The sequence below is a fragment of the Elephas maximus genome, chromosome 9, assembly GCF_024166365.1.
Source record: "Elephas maximus indicus isolate mEleMax1 chromosome 9, mEleMax1 primary haplotype, whole genome shotgun sequence".
In the NCBI taxonomy this organism is placed as follows: domain Eukaryota; kingdom Metazoa; phylum Chordata; class Mammalia; order Proboscidea; family Elephantidae; genus Elephas; species Elephas maximus.
Window position 1 is genome coordinate 63,563,603 of NC_064827.1, and position 26,579 is coordinate 63,590,181.

The 26,579-nt window shown below is 48.7% G+C and overlaps 1 protein-coding gene across 1 annotated transcript; it reads right to left on the reverse strand.

Annotated features, from left to right (window-relative positions):
• Positions 1-18,432: 18,432 nt before the first annotated feature.
• LOC126082557 (alpha-1-acid glycoprotein 1-like) lies at positions 18,433-22,088 on the reverse strand. The gene is made up of 6 exons (XM_049895112.1): positions 21,975-22,088; positions 21,489-21,631; positions 21,166-21,236; positions 20,147-20,254; positions 19,891-19,994; positions 18,433-18,575 (listed from the first exon to the last, which is right to left on the reverse strand). The coding sequence occupies exons 1-6, from the start codon at positions 22,086-22,088 to the stop codon at positions 18,489-18,491; spliced, it is 627 nt and encodes a 208-aa protein (XP_049751069.1). The 3' UTR covers positions 18,433-18,488.
• Between the last annotated feature and the right edge of the window lie 4,491 nt (positions 22,089-26,579).

Genomic DNA, 26,579 nt, shown 5'->3' on the forward strand with positions numbered 1-26,579 from the left:
ACTTCCACCTGGGACCTCCAGTGTCCTCACCCAGCCCCCTGCTCCCCACTACAGTCAGAAGCACAAGGTGACCCAGGAACAACTGAGAGAGTTCTATGAAGCCCTCAAGTGCATGGGTCTGCAGGGGATGGAAATCCTATACATCGATGGCAAAAAGGTAAACAAACCCAAGAGGGCCTGGGCAGTGCTCACCACCAGCCTTCGGTTGGCCCCAACTCAGGCAGCCCCAGAGACCCAGAGAGGGAAGGCCTTGAGCCAAGGTGGCACAGAAAATAGGGCATCCTACTTTTAAGCTCCCTCTCACTGGCAGGGGCAGTGGAGCCTCACATAGGCCTGTGGTGGGGGAAAGCCCAGGGGGAAACGTCACTGTGAAGTCAGGGAGGGCTTCCGGAGCAGGTGGGGAGGGCTCAGAGGCTAACAAGAGGGGAATCATCAAAGGTGTGGTGGTGGGACTTGGGGAGGAGACCCACGTGGGGCACCCCTGGGTAGTGCAAATGGTTAGCGTTCACTACTAGTCGAAAGGTTGGCTTCGACTCCCACCTGCTCGTGTTTAACACTCACGGGAGAGGGGTTTGGTATTGTGGCTTTAGTGTCTTCCAAAGTGCACCAAGTCCAAGATCAGTAACTTTGTATACCTGAGGCTGGCCTGTGTAATTATCACCTTCATTCTTTTCTTCAAACCTGTGTTAAACGAAAGACATTCCTTGGTCTCTGCCTACGTAGTAATATCTGTGAAATCACAGAGCTGATGAGCTGGGTACACTTTTTTGATATTCGTGAAATACATTCATTACTGGTAAGATAAAAATGTCTCATCAGTTTGCCACCTGAGGTGACTTCACGTGACCAGGTGTGGTTTGTACGTCTTTCCCTGGACTGCAAACCCTGGAAAAGGGCTATGAGCTCAACCACCAAGTTAGGCCACCTGGTTGCCAACTTCCCTCCCTCATCTAGGTGGGTCACCTTGGACAGACCATGTGGCTGCTCTGAGCCTCAGTTTCATCATCTGTAAAATTGTGGTGGTTGTGAGGAATCCAGGAGACATAGCACAGGGCCCTGGCAAGTCATAAAAACCCATAAACCCAGGAGCCCTAATACAAGGCATAAACAGAATACAAAACATTACCAAAAATGACGAAGAGAAACCCGATAACTGGGAGCTCCTAAAAATCAAACACCTATGCTCATCTACTTCACCAAAAGAGTAAAAAGACCACCTACAGACTGGGAAAGAATTTTCAGCTATGACATCTCCGACCAGCGCCTGATCTCTAAAACGTACATGATTCTGTCAAAACTCAACCACAAAAAGACAAACAACCCAATCAAGAAGTGGGCAAAGGATATGACCACACACTTCACTAAAGAAGATATTCAGGCAGCTAACAGATACAGGAGAAAATGCTCTCGATCATTAGCCATTAGAGAAATGCAAATTAAAACTACGATGAGATTCCATCTCACTCCAACAAGGCTGGCATTAATCCAAAAAACACAAAATAATAAATGTTGGAGAGGCTACGGAGAGATTGGAACTCTTATACACTGCTGGTGGGAATGTAAAATGGTACAACCACTTTGGAAATCTATCTGGCGTTATCTTAAACAGTTAGAAATAGAACTACCATACAACCCAGAAATCCCACTCCTCGGAATATACCCTAGAGAAACAAGAGCCTTCACACAAACAGATATATGCACACCCATGTTTATTGCAGCTCTGTTTACAATAGCAAAAAGCTGGAAGCAACCAAGGAGTCCATCAACGGATGAACAGGTAAATAAATTGTGGTATATTCACACAATGGAATACTACGCATCGATAAAGAACAGTGACGAATCTGTGAAACATTTCATAACATGGAGGAACCTGGAAGGCATTATGCTGAGCGAAATTAGTCAGAGGCAAAAGGACAAATATTGTATAAGACCACTATTATAAAATCTTGAGAAATAGTAAAAACTGAGAAGAACACATACTTTTGTGGTTACGAGGTGGGGAGGGAGGGAGGGAGAGGATTTTTTATTGATTAATTAGTAGATAAGAACTGCTTTAGGTGAAGGGAAGGACAACACTCAATACGTGGAGGGTCAGCTCAATTGGACTGGACCAAAAGCAAAGAAGTTTCCAGGATGAAATGAATGCTTCAAAGGTCAGTGGAGCAAGGGTGGGGGTTTGGGGACCATGGTTTAAGGGGATTTCTAAGTCAATTGCCAATTAATTCTATTATGAAAACATTCTGCATCCCACTTTGAAATGTGGCGTCTGGGGTCTTAAATGCTAACAAGCGGCCATCTAAGATGCATCAATTGGTCTCAACCCACCTGGATCAAAGGAGAATGAAGAACTCCAAGGTCACACGATAACTAAGAGCCCAAGAGACAGAAAGGGCCACATGAACCAGAGACCTACATCATCCTGAGACCAGAAGAACTAGTTGGTGCCCGGCCACAATCGATGACTGCCCTGACAGGGAGCACAACAGAGAACCCCTGAGGGAGCAGGAGATCAGTGGGATGCAGACCCCAAATTCTCATAAAAAGACCATACTTAATGGTCTGACTGAGACTAGAGGAATCCCGGCGGCCATGGTCCCCAGACCTTCTGTTGGCACAGGACAGGAACCATCCCCGAAGACAACTCATCAGACATGAAAGGGACTGGACAGTGGGTGGGAGAGAGATGCTGATGAAGAGTGAGCTAATTATATCAGGTGGACACTTGAGATTGTGTTGGCATCTCCTGTCTGGAGGTGGGGTGGGAGAATAGAGAGAGTGGGATGCTGGCAAAATTGTCACGAAAGGAGAGACTGGAAGGGCTGACTCATTAGGGGGAGAGCAAGTGGGAGTATGGAGTAAGATGTATGTAAACTTATATGTGACAGACTGACTTGATTTGTAAACGTTCACTTGATGCTCAATAAAAGTTAATAAAAAAAAAAAAACCATAAACCCATTGCTTTTGAGTGGATTCCGACTCACAGGCAAGTCATAAGTGCTCAGAAAATATCAGTTGTTCTTAAGGGATTGAGCCTCTATTGTAGACATGTATAAGCTGAGGCCCTGAGAGGAAAAGTGACTTGCCCAGGGTCACCCGGCTGAGAAGTGGCAGAGCCAGGATTGGGAGCCCTGGTAGGGCTGGCTCCAGGGTCCAGAACGTACTCCACCCCCACAGAAAATCTTCCTCCATCATAGCCTTTTTTCTTCCCCCACTGTCTTCCAGGACCTGTGTGGGCTGCTGGAGAAGCAGCATGAGGAGGAGAGGAAGAAGGGAAAGAGGGGGTCTCAGGTGGACACAGAGTTAGGCTAGGACCTTGGGGACTTCTGGGACCCATCCTCTTTGTTCTGCCAGCCCTCATATCTGTTGAATTGCAGCTATGTCAGCATAGCTTCCATATATTTGCAACAGGCTGGCCAGGTCTCTTGTTCATTCATTCATTCATTCATGTTGAAGCTGCCCTGAGGGGAGCCCTGGCTGGGTATTGGACCAAACCTGCCCCTGGTGGAGAAAGCCCCTGTGCGACACCCAGCACATGTGCCTGGGTGGATGACAAGATGCATCACATGCTGTGGGAGCCCAGAGTGGGGAAGTTTTCTTCTGCAGTGGGGACGCCTGGGAAGCCTTCCTGGAAGTGGCATCTGAAAAATTAGGACTAGGTAAAATCTACTGTTCCCTCTGCAAGCCAAGGACCTGAGAGGATACATTTGAGAATGTTGAGGCCAATAACCCTAATTAGGGTGGGATAAGGGGTAATGAGAATTCAGGCATGTAACATGATCAGGAAGGAGCTTACTTGAGACATACCGCTCTGGGGAAGCAGGTAAGGAGGGGCAGGACGAAGGCAGGAAGCCTGTGTGGAGCCTCCTGTGAAACTGGCAAGAGGCAGTGGCCTGGGGGTGGTAGGCAGGGCAGGGGTGATGCGGAGGACTATTTGGGGATCTGATTGACTCTCTGTTGCCCACTTGAGAGACCCAGAGGAGGAGAATGACCCCCAGGGAAAGGTTGCTCCCTAGGAACCATCTGACATCTTGCAAATGTGTATGGAGCCCTTGATATGGGGCCGTGTTTGAGGCACAGCCCACTCTGTGGCATAAATGCAGTCAACACCTGAAATCAGGAGTCCAGCCAGGAAGGGCCAGCTTCCTTCCACACCAGAAGGACTTGTCACCTATGGCCTCTTGTATCTATGGGAAGAAGTACCACTCTAGCAGCAGAGAAGCTAGGCCTCAATTTTGGGGCAATTCCATAAGTGCAGCTGCCTCAACCATCTATAGCGTGACAGAACCATAGCCTGGTGTTCTGATTCCCAGTCCTGTGCCCCAAAACACCAACACCCATTTTGCCTCCCCTCCCAAGAACCAAGGTCCACGTGTTCAAGACTCCAAAAATCCTTTGCTAAACAAAAGCCACTGCTGTGCCTGGGACACCAAAACCCCACCTCGGACCCCCCTCCCATCCTGATGGCCTTAGAACATTAGTGGACAAAACAGCTTCTTGGATCCTAGAAGGTTCTAGATCCAGAGGCTCAGGGCCTGCAAGCAGTCTTCCCATTTCACTGCTACTTCCAGCAAGACGCCATTTTCAACTCAACTGAGGAGAATCAGCTGAAAAATAAAATAGAAAGTGTCATGGGGGACGGGGGAAGAGGGAGATGAGAGGTGGGATGACTGAAGAAAGAAATAAGTGAATTAGAAACAGGAGCCAGGGAGAAAAAACTCATTGGGGTACAGGAAGAAAAAGAAAATAACAAAGAATGTAGATCTTGGAGTCAGACAAACATGTGTTCAAACCCTGGCTCTTTCATGAACCACTTTGGGCAGGCAGCCCAGTGGAACCTCAGTCTCCTTATCGACAAAATGGGGACATAGTGGAAACCTCAAGGGCTGATGTGTGACCTGTGTACTTTGCTCAGGGATCTAGTACCAAAAACCAAACCAATTGCTGTCGAGTCGATTCCAACTCAGAGTGGCCCTATAAAAAAAAAAAATTTTTTTTTTTTTTATATAGGACAGAGTAAAGTGCCCCGTAGAGATTCCAAAGAGCACCTGGTGGATGTGAACTGCCGACCTTTTGGTTAGCAGCTGTACCATTTAACCACTACACCACCACATTTTCCTAGGGATCTAGAAGGTGCTCAATAAATGTGGCTATTGTTATTGTTTGTGAATAAAAGGAGCAATGAAAAGAGTCCAGGTTTGTGCTTTTGCTGAAAGCAACTGGCAGTGTGTCTTATACCACCTTTGGCCTCAGTAAAGAGGGGCTTGGCCAGAGGGCCCCTCCCAGCAGGGCCCCTCCAGTTCAATGGTTATGATTCTGTGCCAGGTAGGTGGAAAGTTGAAGAAACAGACCAACAGCAGGAGCAGGCAGAGTCAGGACATGTGTACCCAACTGCCCTACAGACGGCTTTGGGGAGGTCCACTATTCTACCCCGCAAACCTGACTTTAGAAACATAGTCATGACAACAAACCACTGATGCAGGAAGGAGGCTTTGGGAGTTTTCTTTCTTCTTTAAGATCAATATTATTATTCTTCATTCGTCCTCGTAATGAAAATTGATTTTTAAATGCCTCAAATACACAAACATCATTGATGCATACGCATTTCAGAAATTCTGAGGTAAGCGCTGCTATGAGGTCGGGGAGCAGGAGATGCCCTAAGGCTGGGCCCCAAACTGAGGCCTGCTGGTAGAGGGTCACTAACTAAATGTCATAGGCAACCCTGGAAAAAGCTGAGGGCCTCGGGTGAGGTTCTGAGAGGGACCAAGAGGGCATGCTTTCTGGTATTGGCAGTGACCATGGTGGACACACTTTCTGGACCTACCATGAGTGGTCTCCATCCCAGTGTCCTTGGGAAAGGCCTCTCATCCCTGAAGCCCCCACATCGTAACACCCAATTGCCCCCAAATTCCTCACTGACCACCGGTTCCTAGGATTAAAGATTTCCAGCCGTGTTCTTCCCAGAGATGCTTACTGGGAATTGTGCCTGTCACAGATGGAGGAACAGGTTTGTGCCAGAGACCCGGGCCCTTTCCCTTCTTCTCTTGTCTCCACAAGAGAATCCAAGACCAGGAAAACTCCTCAGTTTAAAAACAGATGCATCCATTTGTGTATAAAATATGTATTATTAGCCCGGGGTGGGCAAGCGCAGAACTAGGAGAAAAGGCTTCCAGAGATTCTATGTGGACAGAAGGTGGCCTTGGTCCCAGCACCTCCTTGAGGACGTTGGGCCCCCAGGAAGTGCTTCTGCCAATGGCCAAGTCAACGCCCCTCCATTTGAAAACCCCAACACTGAGCAGACTGGGCCTGTGCCGGATGGAGACCCTCTGGAGAGGGTTCTATGTGAGTCTGCCAGGGAACTGTGGCATCAGCTGACTTCTGGGCTGGGGGCAGCAGCGGGGTTCCTGCTCCACCTGCCCACCGCTCCAGCTCTGTGCTTCAAGTGATGTCAGAAGAGGCAGGAGCCCTGCAGGGCACGGGCCTGGCGAAGGTCAGTTGACAGGGAGTGGCTCATCCGCTTGGTGGTTGAGCGGATGCTCTTGGCCACCTGGACAGCCCGGCTCAGGGCCTTGTTGAGCTCCTCCAGGCTGGCCAGGTCTAGCTGGATGGAGTGACGGTGCCCCGCGGCTGGCCGGGAGGAGACTGCGGGGCTCCACTCAGCAGCTGGTCAGGCTGAGGTAGGTCCTGGGGGAACATAGTACCTGAGGAGAGAAGTAGGTATACTCATGAATCTCGGAGAGGGCTGGGCAGGGAAGAGTGCAGGAGTGCCAGGTTTGGAGTTAACCCACTTCTAAACCCCAGCTGGGCCACTGGCTCCCACTCTGTGTCTCGGTTTCTTCACCTCTAAAATGGGAACCTGAGACAGTGGTGGTTCAATGGTAGAATTCTCGCCTCCCACGTGGGAGACCCGGGTTCAAATCCCAGCCAACACACTTCATAAATGGCCACCACCCGTCTGGCAGTGGAGGCTTGGTATTGCTATGATGCTGAACAGGTTTCAGTGGAGCTTCCAGACTAAGATAGAGTAGGAAGTAAGGCCTGGCAATCTACTTCTGAAAATTAGCCAACGACAAACATGGGAATAATAAGCACCTACCCCCAGGGATTTGGAGGAAGGATGAAAGAAGATAACAGATGAGAGAGTGACTGACCCAGAGCAGGTGTTCAAGAACCTTTGGTTCCATCTACCCGATAGTTTAACAAATACTTATTCATCATCTACTGTACACCTGCCAGTGTGCTCAGCCCTGGGGTTAAGTTCGTGAAGGAACAAATATGGACTCCGCCTTCTTGGAGCTTCTAATCTGAAAGCCAGCATCTCAGGAGACCAGAATCACCCCAGGCTCTGCATCGATACCCACCCGCCCGCCACCCCCAGGTTGGAAAGGTATCTGGGAGTCCCATTTGTCAAGCACGGAACTCTAGGGAAATGTGGAATTAGGATTCTATGGACATGGGAGGGTCTGCTGGGCAAGGGTGACCTTCCCAGCTGGGTCCTGAGGGAATGTGGGTGCTGTTTGAAAGTGCTGGGGGAGACAGGCTGAAGAGGCCACAAGATGAGCAGGGATTTCCCCAAGAAGTGGCTACTGCATTCATTCATCCAGGGATGCAAGTTCAAAGACACTGCAGAGGACGAGAAGGGGGTGTGGCTTCTGCATAGTAGAAGGAAGGGAGGGGGAGATAAAGAAGCATGAGCCTAAATACAGCAGGAAGGAACTTGGGAAGACTTGGCCCACATCAGGCACTGGCCTCTTGCCTGGCACAGGGTAGGGGCTCAGCGAACTCTGGTTACATTTACTACTGAGCCTCCACCTTCTGACTTGCACTATGTACGGTGTGTATAAAGGCTTTGCTAGGATCTGAATGGACAGTTCTCCAAAGAAGACATGCAAATGGCCAATAAACACATGGAAAGATGCTCCACATCATAAGTCCTTAACGAGTTGCTCTCAAGTCAACTCCACTCATGGCGACCCCATGCATTTCAGTGCAGAACTGTGCTTCATAGAGCTTTCAATGGCTGATTTTTTGGCTTTTTTTTTTTTTTTTTTTTTATAACACTAGGCCTTTCTTCTGAGGTGCCTCTGGGTGAACTCAAAGCTCCAACCTTTTGGTTAGCAGGTGAGCATGTTAACTGTTGGGACCACTGAGGGACTCCTCATTAGTCATTTCTAAAACCCATTGCTGTCAAGTTGGTTCCAACTCCCAACGGCCCTATAGGACAGAGCTGAATTGCTCTAAAGGGTTTCCAAGGCTTTAATCTTTATGGAGGCAGACTACCACGTCTTTCTCCCTCAGAGTGGCTGGTGGATTCAAACTGCTGACCTTCCGGTTAGCGCTTAACCATTGAGCCACCAGGGCTCCTTTCATTACTCATAAGGGAAATGTAAATCAAGACCACAGTGAGATGCCGCTTCACATGCTTCAAACTTGCTACTTGGCTAAAATACAAAAGACAGAGAATAGAAGTGTAGGCAAGGATATGGAGAAATCAGAACCCTCATACACTGCTGGAGGGAATGTGAAATGGTGCAGCCTGCTTGGAGAACAGTCTGGCAGGTCCTCAAAAGGTTAAGCACAGTGCCCAGCCCAGTGCTGGCATCCTCGTCCTCCGAGATACAGGAGCCAGTGCTATCTTATTTATTCTACCGATGAGGAAAGTGAAGCTTGGAGAACGTAAGTGATGTCAGAAGAAGTATAACACATTGGCCTTAACAGCTCCAGCCCTAGGGGCCTGCCCCCAAGTCCTGACAAATCCCCTCTGCTGCTGTGTGACCTTGAACAAACTCCTGTTACTGGAATAAGGTTCTTGCCTCTCACTGGTCAAGAATGAGCAGGTAAAGCATGTAGTTTTCCATACGAGCAAAGCTTTCTGGAAGAGGCTTGCAAGCAGAGTCGAGGAGGGCCTAGAGCAATGCTTACCCTCATCTCACAACAAGAGAGGGGCCCAAGTTTTTAAAAGATCTTGAGTGGGAAAAGATTCATGTTTATTCATAGACACAGGCAGGGATATGTTAACTAAGGTGCAAGTGCACCAGCTTTCCAAGATGGCTCCTGTCCTGGAGGCCTCTGGGATTCGTAGCAGGACTTACTATGGGGTGTCATGCCTGTGCAGTCTCTTGCTCCTGGGTGCGATTCCCCGGCTGGGGCTGTAGCCCCTCACTGCCCCTGGTGGAAGGTCACACAGCGGTCACAGGTGGATGTTCTGCTCAGGTCCCTGGGCCTGGTTTTCTCCAGCTGCTTCTTGAAAGGCAACTTTAAAGAAGTTTGTGGGCTATTTTTCCATACCCTGCCCCATTGTTCTGGGGAGTGGCTTTGTTTCTGTGCCCTGGCCCATTTCTTGTTACTTTGTTTGCAGATTTGGGGGCCCCCCTATTCTCTGTCTTACCAAGTCTCTAGGTTCCACACTCAATCCCCTATTAACTCCCTGATAGTATAGCCTATTTCTGTTTTACTTGCTTCTCCTCTAACCACAGCAGTCTCTTCACTATTTCTCAAACAGGCACCCTCTGATCTCAGGGCCTTTGCTCCCTGTCTTACTTCATCTTTCTAGGCCTCTGTTTCCCCATCAAAAACTGGCCACACTTAGCTACCTCCTGTTGTTGTTCTTGTTGAGTCAATTCCAACTCGTAGTGACCCGTGTAACAGAGTAGAGCAACCCCATAGGGTTTTGTTGGCTGTTCTATGGAAGCGGATTGCCAGGTCTTTCTCTTGTGGAGCTGCTGAGTAGGTTCAAATCACCAATCTTTCGGTTAACAGCCGAGTGCACAATTGTTGCACCACCACGGCTCCGTCTAGGGTAGATCAAATGGGAAAATTCAGGTAAAAAGCTTTGTACACTGCCTGGACACGGTAAGGCCTCTGTAAGTGTCAACTACTCAGGCCCAGGGTCAGAGAGCTGGGAAGGGGCAGCACCCAGATGCATACCCAGACCTGATTCATGCAGCATCCGTTAACCAAACCAATACAAAAACCAAACCCTCTGCCTTTGAGGCGATTCCAACTTATAGCGACCCTATAGGACAGAGTAGAACTGCCCCGTAGGGTTTCTGAGGAGAGGCTGGTGGATTCGAACTGCTGACCTTTTGGTTAGCAGCTGTAACTGTTAACCACAGCACCATCGGCATCTCTTAAACAGCAATAATATTTAGCAAGTAGCTTCTAAATATCAGTTGAATCCAAAGACCAGGTTTCTTGAATCCAATTAACAACGACCCACATTCCCTTTTAGGGGACTATCTGGTATAACTTCGGGGATCCCACATGCCCCCACATTCTTCTAATTTGATGGTCAGCTTGACCTGAAAGTTACCCAAAACTCCCCTCAGGGCAGAAGCTGCAAGAAAACCATTCCAGGTAGACAGGGGCTAAAGGGAGGCTGACCAGTAGGTGGCAGTACAGGCCCATTCACCTTTCTAAACAGCCTAATAGCCTCAGCCACTGAGCACGCTCGGTTCTGCTGCCAGGCCGTGGGAGAAACTGCAGGACAGCCACAGCCCTAATTCAAAGAGTTAGAAGCACTATGGTTTATCAGCCACCTTCTATGCATTACAGCTTTCCATGAATTAGTTCATTTAATCCTCACTACAACCCATTTCACAGAGGAAGAAAATGAGGCACAGAGGAGCAAAGTGAGTTGCTGAAGATTACATGGCTACCACTGGCCAAGGCTGTTAGGCACTTTTCAAAGCCCAGGGACTTTCCCCTTCCCCATGGCCCATCCAAGCATTGGGACAGCAACCTGACTAGTTCTGCCCACAAATCTGAGCCCAGGAGGATGCAGAGTGGGGCCTCGAGAGGTTACAAGGTCCCACGGTTGCTGTGGCCACTCAGACCCTTATCCTGGGCACGAAGGCCATGGGAAAATCCCCGGCACAACCTTTTCTGCTGGATGAATCCGGCACAGGCAGGTTCCATCGACTCCGCCGGGAACCTGAGAGGGCAGAACGGGCTCTCACTGCTGGACCGGAAGGTTCCTTAGCAACTTGCCCAGACTCAGCTGAGAGGGCAGCCAAAAACCACATTGTGAGACCCAGGTCCTAGCAGAGGACCTCTGCTCACACCGTTTGCTTGGCTTGGATGAAATGGGAGGGGATGAGAGCGCCAGGAAGAAATGGCAGAAGAGAAAGGAGAGGGGGCTATGTTAAAGGCATGACACTAGCAACTCTCAGGTGGGTCCCCCTTTCCAGGAGAGCCTCTGTGACCCTGCCAGTAAAGCCACTGGAGCTGAGCCCGTTCTCTCCCCGGGGGGGGGGGGGGCGGGTAAGAGGTTGTTGGGGGCAGAATGCAGCTCCCAAAAGCTGGCAGGACCTGCAATTCCCAATCCCATTGCACAACCGAGTGTCAGGCACAACCGAGTGTCAGGAACTACCAAGGTGGACTCCCTTGGTGCAAGTCTTATCTACTCTAGCAGAAATCCTAGTTCAGCCTGTGTTTGCTCTGTCCACAGTGAATCAAGTCCCATCCACATGCAGTCACATCCGGTATGCGACAGCCCAGTGTTGGGACAGTTGTGGGGGGGCGAGAAGGGGAGAGGCTGGCAGTTGGGTTCCAGTCTCATCTTTCTGACTGGCACGTGGCCTTGCCTGGGTCCTTATCGCTCTCTCTGGGCCTCAATTTCTCCCTCTGCAAAGTGGGAATGATATGCCCTTCCCTGTTTACCAACCACAGGCGGGGCTATTTTTAAATAATAGTAGGGTGTTATCTCACTCATCTAGTGCTACTATAACAGAAATACCACAAGTGGGTGGCTTTAACAAAGAGAAATTAATTTTCTCACAGTCTATTAGACTACGAGTCCAAATTCAGGGTGTCAGCTCCAGGGGAAGGCTTTCTCTCTCTGTCGGCTCTCGAGGAAGGTCTTTGTCATCAACCTTTCCCTGGACTAGGAGTTTCTCTTCTCAGGAACCCCAAGTCCAAAGGACGCGCTCTGCTCCCAGCATTGTTTTCCTAGTGGGATAAGGTCAGGATTTGAACTTGAGCAAATCTTCTTTTGGGGGAGTTTCCTCGGCCCAGACACAAAGCTCCTAATTAGGACTGTTTGCTCTGTCAATGTATTCTTCCTGATTGCTCATCTACAAGATCGCAAGTTAGTCATCAGACACAGAACTAAACCCTGGTCTCGGCGAAGAAACATTTAAATTGGCTTTCTCTGAAAGTGAATGGTTTCAAATGGGTGTGTTCCCCTGTTGACCCAAAACTCGATATGTCCTTTGCCATGTCACCTCACTTCTCTAAGCCATTGTTTCTTCAGCTGTGTAAGTTGGGGAAACAGTTTATTTTCTTGAGCCTGGGCTATACATGTTTTTGGGTTCTGATGTCTTTAGAAGCGAGATATAACCTGCAATCAGTGAGTATTTATTGAATGCAGCAGCCTTTCTTGCTCTCCTCCCATCCCGGCTTTGTCACTAAACAAATGGTGATGGTTATTATAATCTGAAAATGGATTTAATCCTCATAACGACCCAGTGAAGTAGGTACTCTTCTTATCCCCACTTTACAGGCCAAGAATAAAGGCACAGAGTGGTTAAGTAACCTGCCCAAGGTCACACAGCTACCAAGTAGTAGAGCTGGGATAGCTCTTCATCACTACCCAAAACTGCCTTGAGGGCTTCTCTGTCTCCTTTCCTGCCAAACTTTTGCCATTGCACCAGGGTCAGATTTAGGGGCAGGCTAGGAAACGTTGCCCCAGAACTTCAATCCCTGGAGGCACGAAAGCATCTCATTATCTAGTGCTACTATAACAGAAATACCACAAGTGGATGGGTTTAACAAAGAGAAATTTATTTTCTCACAATCTAGTAAGCTAGAAGTCCAAATTCAGTGCGTCAGCTCCAAACAAGGCTTTCTCTCTCTATGGGCTCTGGAAGAAGGTCCTTGTCATCAATCTTCCCCTGGACTAGGAGCTTCTCCGGGCAGGAATCCCAGGTCCAAAGACACACTCTGCTTCTGGAGCTGCTTTCTTGGTGGTCTTTTTGTCTGGGCTGAGGAAATACCCCCAAAAGAAGATTTACTCAAGTCAAATCCTATTGTGTGACCTTGAGTGGCTTAAGCAACCTCTTTGGGCTTCAGTTCTTCATCTGAAAAACAGAGTAGTAATGAGTGTTGCATAAGGTTGTGCGTGAGATGAAAATGTATCACACTGAACGTGGCCCTGGGGAAAGCCCAGGCCAGCCAGTGTTTGCTCTGTTGACAATGAATGAAGTCCCAGCCATGGGCAGTCAGGTCCACCATGCAAGAACAGCCCAGTGTTGGGACAGTGAGGGAGGGGTGGGCGCAAGTGCCCAAGAAATTGCAGCCACTGTTATCATGTGTGCTGGTAATGGGGTAGAACATCTGAAACTGTCAATTATGTCGGCCAAAACGCAGTTGAATATCATGAGTTTCATACAGATCACCCGGCTATATGGTCTCTGGGTAGTGAAAGTGGCTTGAACTGCCACCAAAAAGTTGGCGGTTTGAACCCAAACAACAGCACCATGGAAGAAAAGGCCTGGCAGTCTGCTTTCATAAAGGTTACAGCCATGACAAGACTATGGAGCAGTTCTACTTTGCACACATGGGGTCACCGTGAGTCAGGACTGATTGGATGCATAAGACAGTAACAATAACTCCCTACTACTATTTAACAGTAGCCCTGTCTGCACTGGTGAACAGGGCAGGGTGTATCATTCCCATTTTGCAGAGGGAGAAGCTGAGGCCCAGAGAGAGAGCTAAGGACCCACTCCAGGCCATGTGCCAGTCAGAAAGCTGGGACTGGAACCCAACTGCAAGCTTCTCCCCTTCTCGCCCCTCCCCCCTCACTTTCTCAACACTGGCCTGTTGCACAGTGTATGTGACTGCCCGTGGCTGGGTTTGATTCATTGTGGAGAGAGCAAACACAGGTTGGCCTTGGCTTTCTGCTGGAGTGGACCTAGTTTGGCCCAAGGGAGTTCACCCCAGCTGCTCCTGACACTCAGTTGTACAGCAGAATTAGGATCTGCGGGTACTGCGGGATCTGGGGAGCTGCCTTCTGCCCCCAACAACCTCCTACCTACCCCTGCTGGGAAGGAGCTGACCCAGCTCCAGTGGCCTCGCCAGCAGGACACAGAGATACTCCTGCAATGGGGGACTCAGCTGAGAGTTGCTAGTGTCATGGCTTTAACATAGCCCCCTCTTCTCTTTCTCTTCTGCCACTTCTCCCTGGCACTCTCATCCCCTCCCAAGTCTTCCAAGCCACACAGATGCTGCTGGTGCCCTCAGATCCCTGGTTGTGGTGCAGACCTCTCTCTTGTCTTCTCCAGTCCCCCAGCTGCCTCCCAGGCAGCTCCACTCCAGTGCCTCATTACAGCTCAAGCTCAGCTTGGCCAACCTAAACCCCTGCTCTTTTTTGTAAACCAGTGGCTTGTCCTGTTCCCAGCTCAGTACTCCAGACTTCCCCCACACTCTTCCGCATACAGCTACATGGAGCTACTTACATTTTCCCAAATACACAGGCTACCTTTCACCTCTGGTTGCAAGATGCTTAAACACTCGGCTGCAAATCAAAATGTTGGAGGTTCAAACCCACCAGCGGCTCTGCAGGAGAAAAGAGCACACTGCAGGTGTACAGTAGATGGTGAATAAGTATTTGTTAAACTATCGGGTAGATGGAACCAAAGGTTCTTGAATACCTGCCCTGGGTCAGTCACTCTCATCTGGTCTTTTTCATCCTTCCATCAAGTCCCTGGGGGTAGGTGTTTATTATTCCCATGTTTGTCGTTGGCTAATTTTCAGAAGTAGATTGCCAGGCCTTACTTCCTACTCTATCTTAGTCTGGAAGCTCCACTGAAACCTGTTCAGCATCATAGCAATACCAAGCCTCCACTGCCAGACGGGTGGTGGCCATTTATGAAGTGCGTTGGCTGGGATTTGAACCTGGGTCTCCCACATGGTAGGTAGGTTCCCATTTTAGAGGTGAAGAAACCAAGATGCAGAGTGGGAGCCAGTGGCCCAGCTGGGATTTAGAAATGGGTTAACTCCAAACCTGGCTCCTCCACTCCTCCCTGCCCAGCCCTCTCCGAGATTCATGAGTGCACCTACTTCTCCGAGATTCATGAGTGTACCTACTTCTCTCGTCAGGTACTATGTTCCCCCAGGACCTACCTCAGCCTGACCAGCTGCTGAGTGGAGCCCCGCAGTCTCCTCCCGGCCAGCTGCGGGGCACCGTCACTCCATCCAGCTAGACCTGGCCAGCCCGGGGGAGCTCAACAAGGCCCTGAGCCGGGCTGTCCAGGTGGCCAAGAGCATCCGCTCAACCACCAAGCGGATGAGCCACTCCCTGTCCACTGACCTTCGCCAGGCCCGTGCCCTGTGGGGCTCCTGCCTCTTCTGACATCACTCGAAGCACAGAGCTGGAGGGGTGGGCAGGTGGAGCAGGAACCCCGCTGCTGCCCCCAGCCCAGAAGTCAGCTGATGCCACAGTTCCCTGGCAGACTCACATAGAACCCTCTCCAGAGGGTCTCCATCCGGCACAGGCCCAGCCTGCTCAGTGTTGGGGTTTTCAAATGGAGGCGCCTCGACTTGGCCATTGGCAGAAGCACTTCCTGGGGGGGCCAAAGTCCTCAAGGAGGTGCTGGGACCAAGGCCACCTTCTGTCCACATACAAACTCTTGGAGTCTTTCTCCTAGTTCTGCACTTGCCCACCCTGGCTAATAATATGTATTTTATACACAAATGGATGCATCTGTTTTTAAACTGAGGAGTTTTCCTGGTCTTGGATTCTCTTGAGGAGGCCAGAGAAGAAGGGAAAGGGCCCGGGTCTCTGGCACAAACCTGCTCCTCCATCTGTGACAGGCACAATTCCCAGTAAACATCTCTGGGATGAACACGGCTGGAAATCTTTAATCCTAGGAACTGGTGGTCAGTGAGGAATTTTGGGGCAATTGGGTATTACGATGTGGGGGCTTCAGGGATGAAAGGCCTTTCCCATGGGCGCTGCAATGGGGACCATTTGTGAAAGGCCCCAGAAGTGTGTCCACCACGGTCACTCCCAATACCAGGAAGCATGCCCTCTTGGTCCCTCTCAGAACCTCACTCAAGGCCCTCAGCTCTTTCAGGGGATCCCTGTCACATTTGGCTTGTAGCCAACTACTAGCAGATGTCGTTTTGAAGCCCAGCCTGAAGGCATCTCCCTCTCCCTGACCCTGCAGCAGCATTTACTTCAACATTTCTGGAATGTGTGTGCATCAATAATGTTTGTATATTTAAGGCATTAAAAAATCTATTTTTATTGTAAGGGCAAATGAAGAAAAAATATTGATCTTCAAGAAGAAAGAAAACTCCCAAAGCCTCCTACGTCAGTGGTTTGTTGTCGTGACTATATTTCCAACGTCAGGTTTTAGGGGGCAAAATAGTGGATGCTCACAAAGCCGTCTGTAGGGCAGTTGGGTGCACATGTCCTGACTCTGCCTGCTTCTGCTAGTGGTCTGTTTCTTAGAATTTCTCCATGCCGATCTCAGAATCATAACCTTTGAACTGGATGGGCCCTGCTGGGAGGGTCCCTATGGCGTAGCCCCTCTTTACTAAGGCCAAAGATATTACAAGACACACTACCAGTTGGTGTCAGTAAAAGCACAAACCTGGACTCTTTCCATTGTTCTTTTTACTCACAAACAATAACAATAGCTGCATTTATTGGGCACCTTCTAGATCTCCGGGAAAACCTTGTGGCGTAGTGGTTAAATGCTACTGCTGCTAACGAAAAGGTCGGCAGTGCAAATCCACCAGGCGCTGTTTAGAAACTCTATGGGGCAGTTTACTATCGACTCAACGGCACTAGGTACTAGGTTATTGAGTCCCTATGAGTCGGAGTCAACTCGAAGGCAATGGTTTGGTTTTTGGTACTAGATCGCTGAGCGAAGCACACAAGCCACACATCAGCCCTTGAGGTTTCCACTATGTCCCCATTTGGTTGATAAGGAGACTGAGGTTCCACTGGGCTGCCTGCCCAAAGTGGTTCATGAAAGAGCCAGGGTTTGAACACATGTTTGTCTGACTCCAAAATCTACATTCCTTATTATTTTCTTTTCCTTAGTGTGCCCCAATGACTTTCTTTCCCTGACTCTTGTTTCTAATTCACTTGTTTCTTTCTTCAGTCATCCCACCTCTCATCTCCCTCGTCCCCTGTCCCCCAGGACACTTTCTATTTTATTTTTTAGCTGATCTTCCTCAGTAGAGTTGAAAATGGCGTCTTGCTGGAAGTAACAGTGAAATGGGAAGGCTGTAGGCCCTGATCCTCTGGATCCAGACCCTTCTAGTGTTCAAGAGGCTGTTTTGTCCACTAATGTTCTAAGGCCATCAGGATGGGAGGGGGGTCTGAGGTGGGGTTTTAGGTGTCATAGGCACAGCAGTGGCCTTTGTTTAGCAAAGGATGTTGGAGTCTCAGACACATGGACCTTGGTTCTTGGGAGGGGAGGCAAAATGGGTGTTGGTGTGTCAGGGCACAGGACTGGCAATCAGAACACCAGGTTATGGTTCTGTCACACTATAGATGGTTTAGGCAGCTGCACTTATGGAACTGCCCCAAAGTTCAGGTCCAGCTTCTCTGCTGCTAGATTGGTACTTCTTTGCATAGATACAAGAGGCCATAAGTGACAAGTCCCTCTGGTGTGGAAGGAAGCTGGCCCTTCCTGGTTGGACTTCTGATTTCAGGTGTCAGCTCGATTTGTGCAACAGAGTGGGCTGTGCCTCAGACATGGCCCCATCTCAAGGGCTCCATACATATTTGCAAGATGTCAGCTGGTTCCTAGGGAGCAACCTTTCCCCGGGCGTCATTCTCCTCCTTTAGGTCTCTCAGGTGGGGAGCAGAGAGAGTCACCCACATCCCCAAATAGTCCTCCACATCACCCCTGCCCTGCCCCCCGCCCCAGGCCATGGCCTCTTGCCAGTTCCACAGAAGGCTCCACACAGGCCTTCCTGCCTTCGTCCTGCCCCTCCTTACCTGCTTCCCCAGGTGAGCTGGGTGGTATGTCTCAGGTAAGCTCCTTCCTGATCATGTCACATGCCTGAGTTCTCATCACCCCTTATCCACCTCAACTCTAATTAGGGTCTTCGGCCTCAACATCCTCAAATGTGTCCTCTCAGGACATTGGCTTACAGACAGAACAGTAGATTTTATCTAGTCCTAATCCTTCAGATGCCCCTTCCAGGAAGGCTTCCCAGACTTCCCCACTGCAGAAGAAAACTTCCCCACTCTGGGCTCCCACAGCATGTGATGCATCTTGTCACCCACCCAGGCACATGTGCTGGGTGTCGCACAGGGGCTTTCTCCACCAGGGGCAGGTCTGGTCAAATGCCCAGCGAGAGCTCCGCTCAGGGCAGCTTCAACATGAATGAATGAATGAACAAAAAAATGAACAAGAGACCTGGCCAGCCTGCTGCAAATATACAGAAGCTTTATTGACATAACTGCATGCAATAGATACAAGGGCTGGCAGGAGGAAGAGGATGGGACACAAAAGTCCCCAGGGTCCTAGCCTGACTCTATATCTACCTGGGACCCAATGTTTTCCTTCTTCCTCTCCTCCTCATGCTGCTTCTCCAGCGGCCCACACAGGTCCTGGAAGACAGTGGGGAGAAAAAGAAGGCTATGATGGAGGAAGATTTTCTGTGGGGATGGAGTACGTTCTGGACCCTGGAGCCAGCCCTACCAGGGCTCCCGATCCTGGCTCTGCCACTTCTCAGCCAGGTGACCTTGGGCAAGTCACTTTTCCTCTCACAGCCTCAGTTTATACATGTCTGCAATAGAGGTTCAACCCCTTAAGAACAACTGGCATTTTCTGAGCACTTATGACTTGCCTGAGTCAGAATCCACTCAACAGCAACAGGTTTATAGGTTTTTATGATTTGCCAGGGCCCTGTGCTATGTCTGCTGGATTCCTCACAACCACCACCATTTTACAGATGATGAAACTGAGGCTCAGAGCGGCCACATGGTCTGTCCAGGTGACCCACCTAGACGAGGGAGGGAAGCTGGCAACCAGGTGGCCTGACTTGGTGGCTGAGCTCTTAGCCCTTTCCCAGGGTTTACAGGGCAGGGAAAGATGCTCAAAGCCCAGCTGGTCACGTGAAGTCACCTCAGGTGGCAAATTGATGAGAACTTATCTTACCAGTTCTGAATGTATTTCCTGAATATCAAAAAAGTGTACCCAGCTCATCAGCTGTGTGATTTCACAGGTATTACTACGTAGGAAGAGACCAAGGAAAGTCTTCAATTTAACAGAGGTTTGAAGATGATAATTACACAGGCTAACCTCAGTTATACAAAATTGGGACAGTGGTCTTAGACTTGCCACACTTTGGGTGACACTGAACCCTCAATACCAAACCCCTCTCACGCGAGTGTTTAGCATGAGCAGGTGGGAGCTGAAGCCCGGGGTGAGCTGTTGTTTGTTGTCGCTTCCGACTTATGGCAACCCCACTTGTGCAGAGTAGAGCTACTCTACAGGATTTTCAAGGCTTTGACGTTTTGGGAGCAGATCACCAAGTCTGTCTTGAGGTACCTCTGTGTGGGGTCAAACTGCCAACCTTTGGACTAGTAGTGAATGCTAACCATTTGCACCACCCAGGGACGCCCCATGTGGATCTCCTCCCCAAGTCCCATCCCCACACGTTTGCTCATTCCCCTCCTGTTAGCCTCTCAGCCCTCCCACCTGCTCTAGGAATCCTCCCTGATTTCACAGTGATATTTCTCCTTAGGCTCTCACCCACCACCATTGCCCCTGCCAGTGAGCAGGATCTTAAAAGTAGGTTGCCCTATTTGCTGTGCAGCCATGGCTGGAGGCCTTCCCTCTCTGAGTCTCGGGGGTTGCCCGAGGCGGGGCCAACCCAAGGCTAGTGGTGAGTACTGCCTGGGCCCTTTTGCCTTTGTTTACCTTTTTGCCATCAGCGTACATGATTTCCGTCTCCTGGAGACCCATGCACTTGAGGGCTTCATGGAACTCTTTCAGTTGTTCCTGGGTCACCTCCTGCTTCCGAGCTACAGTTGGGAGCAGGGGGCTGGGTGAGGATGCTAGAGGTCCCAGATGGAAGCTCAGGCAGGGCTGGAATTCAGGGAGCCCAGTCCTTGGGATGGGTGAAGCTGTGGTGATACTGAGGTGGGTTGGAGTTGGGACTGCCAAGGGTGCCTACCGTAGAAGGACAGCCCCTGGTTCGGTTCGTCTTCCAGGTAGAAAGAAAACATGTAGGTCGTGGGGTCCTTGGTGAACAGTAGGTTGACAAAATTTTGTGTGCCCCCCACTGAAAGAGTAAACAGCTGTTGGGGTGAAACCAGGAGGAGGGCACGATGCGGAAGCTAGGGTGTGCCCAATGTAACGCAGCCGACCAAAGAAGACCCAGGTTTCACCGAGGCCACGAGGTCCCCAGCTCCTACTGTGTATGGGGCCCTGTCTGAGCACTCTACATGCATACATGGAATACACACATACAGTACACACATGGGATATGCAGCACACACATGGAACATATGGAATATGCACACATGTGTACATGGAATCATAGGAGCCCATATAGACTGTGGAAGTCAGGGCCTTTCTCCCCATTTTACAGATGAAGGAAATGAGGTCCTGAGAGGAGCCTCAGGGGTGTAAGTGGTGTCAGTTCAGTTCCATCAGCATTTTGTGCCCCGACTTTGTGCCATCTCTGCAGTGATGATTGGGACATGAGTGAAGTCACCGTCTGCCCAACACATAAGTTGCCCCCTTGGCTTCCAGAGCACCATAAAGAATGGTTAAGAGAGTGGCAAGTCTGGAGCCAGGCTAGGGTTTGAATCATAGTTCCAGTTACACGCTGTGTGACCTCAGGGAAATTACTTCATGTCTCTGTGCCTTTGTCTTCTCATCTGTAAATCGGGCATGATCATTGTAATGGCTTTGGGTTATTTGTGAGTATTCAATGAATTAATCCAAGTAAAGCACCTCAAACATAGCCTGGCACATAATAAGCACTCACAATGTTGGCAGTTATTACTACGAAAACTGCAGTGTGCAGGCACTGGGACCACGGAGATACAAGGCATGGGCCTTCCCCGAGCTCTCTGGGCCCAGAGCCTCCAGGGCCCTCACTCCAGCCCTCCTCAGGTCGGCCATGCCAGCCCACCCACATTTCCTCCTTTCCACGAGGTGGGCTCCAGTTTGAGGGACAGCCCTTACCATATTTGGAGAGGGTCCCATTCTCCCGCTGGATCCCCAGGTAGGTGGAGTTATAGATACACTGGCCACGCCTTAAGTCAGGCACAAGGTGGGAAAAAAGAGTACGATGGTCAGGGAGAGAAGGATAGTCGCCCATCACAGTCGTGGAGGGGCAAGGGTTGGGCAGAGATTGGAGTCAGCCCTCCCGTTCCACGGATGGGAAGTCAGAGGGCAGGACTGGGGAGGGACTGCCCAAGGTCTTCTGGCTGCTGGGAATGGAAGCCAGAAGCTGGTGCCTGCTGCAGGGAGCGGGGAGGGAGGGGGCTGGCCTGTGGGGGTCTCACATGGTCGTGTATTGTCTGAGTAGTATCACATCCTCCGTTATGTTGGGGGTTAAGTAAAAGAAGGCCGCCTGGATTTCTCCAACTGATTGATTGTACTTGGGATGGTGAAAGACAGAGGCGATGTAAAACCATTTGCCAGAGATCTGGGGAAAAACCAGAACTGGTGATGCGGGTCTTGGGGCTGAACCCTTGACAGTCAGCTGGGAGATAACTCAGCTAATCTCTCTCTCCATTTTGCAGATGGGGAGATCGAGAGGCTCACACCAAAAAATCAGGCAACCCTACAGGCAGCCTCCCCATGCCCAGCACAGAATCATCCCCTGCTGAGCTACCTAGAATGGGGCTTCTGGGTCTAGAGGCAGAAATGCCACCTGAGGCTACCCAGATGGTCAGAGCTTCACCCCAGGACCCAGGAGAGAAAAGGATAGAGCCAGGAGCAGGGGGCTAGTGACTAGCCAGCAGGGGAAGGGGAGCCCTGGCACTCACCCGCTGCAGGGTGGCATTAGTGATAGCCGCTGGCTTCATGTTGGCACATGCTGGATCTTGGGCGTCCAGCAGAGGGAGGAGACTCAGGACAGCAAGAGCCCAGGGCAGCGCCATGACGAGAGAGGAAGCACCTGGAGCCAGTTAGACTGGTGCCCTGAGGACTCACTGACCTTTATAGCAAGCAGTGGGTGGGGTGTCTGGGGCCCAGCAATGGTCAGTTCAGGGCCGTGACACAGCCCAGCAGACACCTGGAAAATGCCTTGCACAAAACCTTCCTTTCTTTCCCCAGAGCCAGCTGCAGGTAATTCTCCAAGCCTAGATCTCATGGGGGTTCCTGAGTTTGAAGGGGTTACAGAGACCTCATGGTCTAGCTGATTCAAGGCCAGAGTAAGTGTGGGACGGAGTGATGTTAGCATGTGTGAGTCCTTAGATCTCAACAGCGGGCTCACCCACTTGGCAATCTCAAGTGTCCATCAATTCCTGACCCACTGAGCTCTAAGACTTGCGTGGACATAAAGAAAATGCTGAGGGCACTTACACAGTGCTTCTATCAATTCCGGACCCACTGAGCAGGAAGACGAGTGGGACGTAAGGCAAATGCTGAGGGTGCTTGGAGAGTTCCCAGCGGCGTGGGCATGGGGATAGGGTGAGGGACAAAGATTCAGTTCCAACCGAGTGTGCTCACAGCTGTGGAAGAGGAAAAGCTTAGAGGGTCTCCAACCCAGCCTCGGAGGGAGCGTCTTTTCCAAAAGGAGGCAGCATCTAAGTTGAATGTTTATTTCCAGTGAACGTGTTACTTGAAACATCTTTCAAGGTCTAAATCAAGGAATGATCTCCATGTTGTCCCCCATCCCCTGCCATGGAAGCAGGGAGCTTGCCTTTCTTTTCACCAATACAGCCCCAGTCCTGGGACAGTGCCAGGCACATAGTGGGTGCTTTAAATATTATGGAAAGAATGATTCCACTGGCTGACCTGGAATCATTTCTACCTGATGTGGTCAAATCTTCATGCATATGATTAAAGGGTTTCAAAAAGTATTATCATAGTATACTGACAATTTTGTATTCTTATTCTATTAACATATTTTGAATTATTTTTCGTGTTTCAGTATATCAATTGCTGTCAAGTTAATCCCAAGTGATGGTGAACCCTGTGTGTCAGAGTAAAACTGTGCTCCATAGGGTTTTCAGTAAGTGGTGGTTTGGAAGAAGATCACCAGGCCTGTCTTCTGAGGCACGTCGGGGCAGCCGAGTACATCAACGGTTTGCACCACCCAGGGGCTCCCGTTTCAGTAGAGTCTGTCATAATTTCAATGGATCCAAACGCTTTCATTGCCTTAATTGTCTAATTTCCTTAATCATGTCCTTTCTTTGTATTGTTCAGCCTTTTACATTGTGATTTTTCCTCTGATGATAAGTGAGAGTAATCAAATCACTTGCTAAAAATACTATACTATCCGAAAGAAAGAAAGAAAAGCCTGTGTAAACTCAAAGTCTTGCACATGCATGTTCACGGCACCATTATTCACAATAGCCCCAAAATGGAAGCTACGGAAATGTTTATCAACAGGTAAATGGGAAAAGAAATGCTGGCTTCTGAATACAATGGAATATTACTCAGCAATAAAGAAGACGGAACTATAGACAGACAATAATATGAACCTCAGAAACATTATGCTGAGTGAAGGACGCCAGGCATAACGGAGCACATAGTGCGTGATTCCATTTACACGAAGTTCTAAAACAGTCAGAAACTAATCCCTAGTGACAGAAATCAGATCAATGGTTGCCCAGAGCGAGGAGGGCAACTTGACTGCAAAGGGCTCAAGAGAACATTCTGAGGTGGTTGGCAATGGTCTGCATTTTCATGGTAGTGCTGGTTTCACAAGTATATACGTTTGTCAAAACTCATTGAACTATAAATCTAAAGGTGTGCATTCTACAGTATGCAAATTACACCTCAATAAAGATAATTTTTTTAAAAAGCTCTTCCCCTAAACAGAAAACAAAAACACCAAAAATAAAAAAAATTAACTATTTTTTGATAGTGGTGAAGAGTGTGTTCCTTAGCTCAAGTAGATACAGGAGACCAAGTGGGCAGCTCCTGTCAGGAGGCGAGATTAGAAGGCAGAAAGGGACAGGAGCTGGTTGAATGGACACAGGAAATCCAGGGTGGAAAGGAGGAGTGTGTTGTCACATTATAGGGATAGCAATTAGGGTCACACAACTCTGTGTGTATGTATTTTTGCATGAGAAACTAACTTGAACTGTAAACTTTTTTTTTAATTACACTTTAAGTAATCTTAAATTTAAAGTACAATAATAGGAAAATATATAATAAATAATCCTGAACTATCAAAAAAAAAAAAAAACCTTAGCTATTTTTAATGTTGTACCTTCTTAGCAATGCCCAAATGAATCCCTTTCTCCACATTCTTATCAAAACTGGACTTTCCCTTTTTTGTTGTTGTTTCTGTTTTTTTTTTTTTTTTAAAAATTCTACTTTAGTTGAAGGTTTACAGAACAAACTAGTTTCTCATCAAACAGTCAGTGAACACATTGTTCTCTGACATTGGTTAACAAATTCATGACATGTCAACACTCTCCCCTCTCAAGCCTGGGTTCCCTGTTACAGATTTCCTGTGCCCTCCTGCATTCCAGTCCCTGCCCCAGGGCTGGTGTGCCCCTTTAGTCTTGTTTTGTTCCATGGGCCTGTTCAATTTTTAGCTAAAGGGTAAACCTAAGGAGTGACCTCATTACTGAGCTGAAAGGGTTTCCGGGGGCCATACTCTCAGGGTTTCTCCAGTCTCTGTCAGGCCAGCAAATCTGGTCTTTTTTTTTTTGAGTTAGAATTTTGTTCTACTTTTTCCTCCAGTTCTGTCTGAGACTCCTCTATTGTGATTCCTGTCAGAGCAGCCAGTGGTGGTACCTGGGCACCATCTAGTTTTACTGGATTCAGTCTGGTGGAGGCCATGGTAGATGTGGGCCACTAGTCCTTTGGACTAATCTTTCCCTTGTATCTTTAGTTTTCTTCATTATTCTTTGCTCCCGAAGGGGTAAGACCAGTGGCGTATTCCAGATGGCTGCTCACAGGATTTTAAGACCCCAGATGCTATTCACCAAGGTAGAACATAGAAAATATTCTTTATAAACTGTGTTATGCTAATTGAGCTAGATGTTCCCTGAGATCACGGTCCCCACAGCCCTCAGCCCAGGCCTTCAGCCCAAGATTGAAGAGGATCACACAACACAATAAGTAATTCGGTCTCTCAGGGAGTTTGGATGTGTCTATGAAGCGTCCATGACCTTGCCTTGCACAGGTTGTGCTCGCTTCCCCAGTGTTGTGTACTGTCTTACCCTTCACCAAAGTTTCCATTTGTCTATTGTCTATTAAGTGTTTTTCCATCCCCACCCCCCCATAAAGCTTACTTGTATGTAAACATTTTCATGAGTTTTTACATTAGTAGTCTCATACAATATTTGTCCTTTTGTGATTGACTTACTTCACTCAGCATAATGCCCTCCAGATTTATCCATGTTATGAGATGCTTCACAGATTCGTCATTGTTCTTTATTGTTGCGTAGTACTCCATTGTGTGTATGTACCACAGTTTGTTTATCCATTCATCTGTTGATGGGCATCTAGGTTGTTTCCACCTTTTTGCTATTGTGAATAATGCTCCAGTGAACATGGGCGTGCATGTCTATTCGTGTGACGACTCTTATTTCTCTAGGGTATATTCCTAGGACTGGGATTGCTTGATCATATGGTATGTCTATTTCTAGCTTTCTAAGGAAACACCACATTGTTTCCAAAATAGTTGTATCATTTGCATTCCCACCAGCAGTGCATAAGAGTTCCAATCACCCCGCAGCCTCTGCAACATTTGTTAATTCCTGTTTTATTGATTCATGCCAGTAATGCCGGGGTGAGATGGTATCTCACTGCGGTTTTGATTTGCATTTCTCTAATGGCTGGAGATCATGGGCATTTCCTCACGTGTCTGTTGGCTGCTTGAATGTCTTCTTTGGTGAAGTGTCTGTTCATTTCCTTTGCCCATTTTTTAATTGGATTATTTGTCTCTTTGTTGTAGAGGTGTTGGATTTTCTTGCAGATTTTAGCGATTAGACCTTTGTCTGATTTATAAGGGCCAATTTTTTCCCCCAGTCTGTAGGTTCTTTTTCTACTCTTTTGGTGAACTCTTTTGATGAGCATAAGTGTTTAATTTTTAGAAGATCCCAGTTATGTAGCTTATCCTCTGGAGCTTGTGTGTTGTTGATTGTGGTTTGTATCTTGTTAATGCTGTGTATTAGGGACTGTAGCATTGATCTTTTTTTTTCTTCTATGAACTTCATGGTTTTTGGCTTTATATTTAGGTCTTTGATCCATTCTGCATTAGTTTTTGTATATGGTGTGAGGTATGGGTCCTGTTTCATTTCAGGTGGACTTCCGGTTTTGCCAGCACCATTTGTTAAAAAGACCGTCTTTTCCTCATTTAATGGACTTCGGGCCCTTGTCGAAGACCAGGTGATCATAGGTAGATGGATTTACATCTGGGTTCTCAATTCTGTTTGTTTTTAAGCCAGCTCAGTTTTTTGAATTCA

Bases quoted from the DNA above. Each gene is read 5' to 3' on its own strand.
- LOC126082557 (XM_049895112.1), bottom strand. From the start codon at position 22,088: ATGGCGCTGCCCTGGGCTCTTGCTGTCCTGAGTCTCCTCCCTCTGCTG. The intron at 21,632-21,974 runs GTGAGTGCCAGG...GTTTTTCCCCAG, and splicing joins CTAATGCCACCCTGCAGCGG to ATCTCTGGCAAATGGTTTTA. The intron at 19,995-20,146 runs GTAGGCACCCTT...TCCCAACTGTAG, and splicing joins CCAGGGGCTGTCCTTCTACG to CTCGGAAGCAGGAGGTGACC.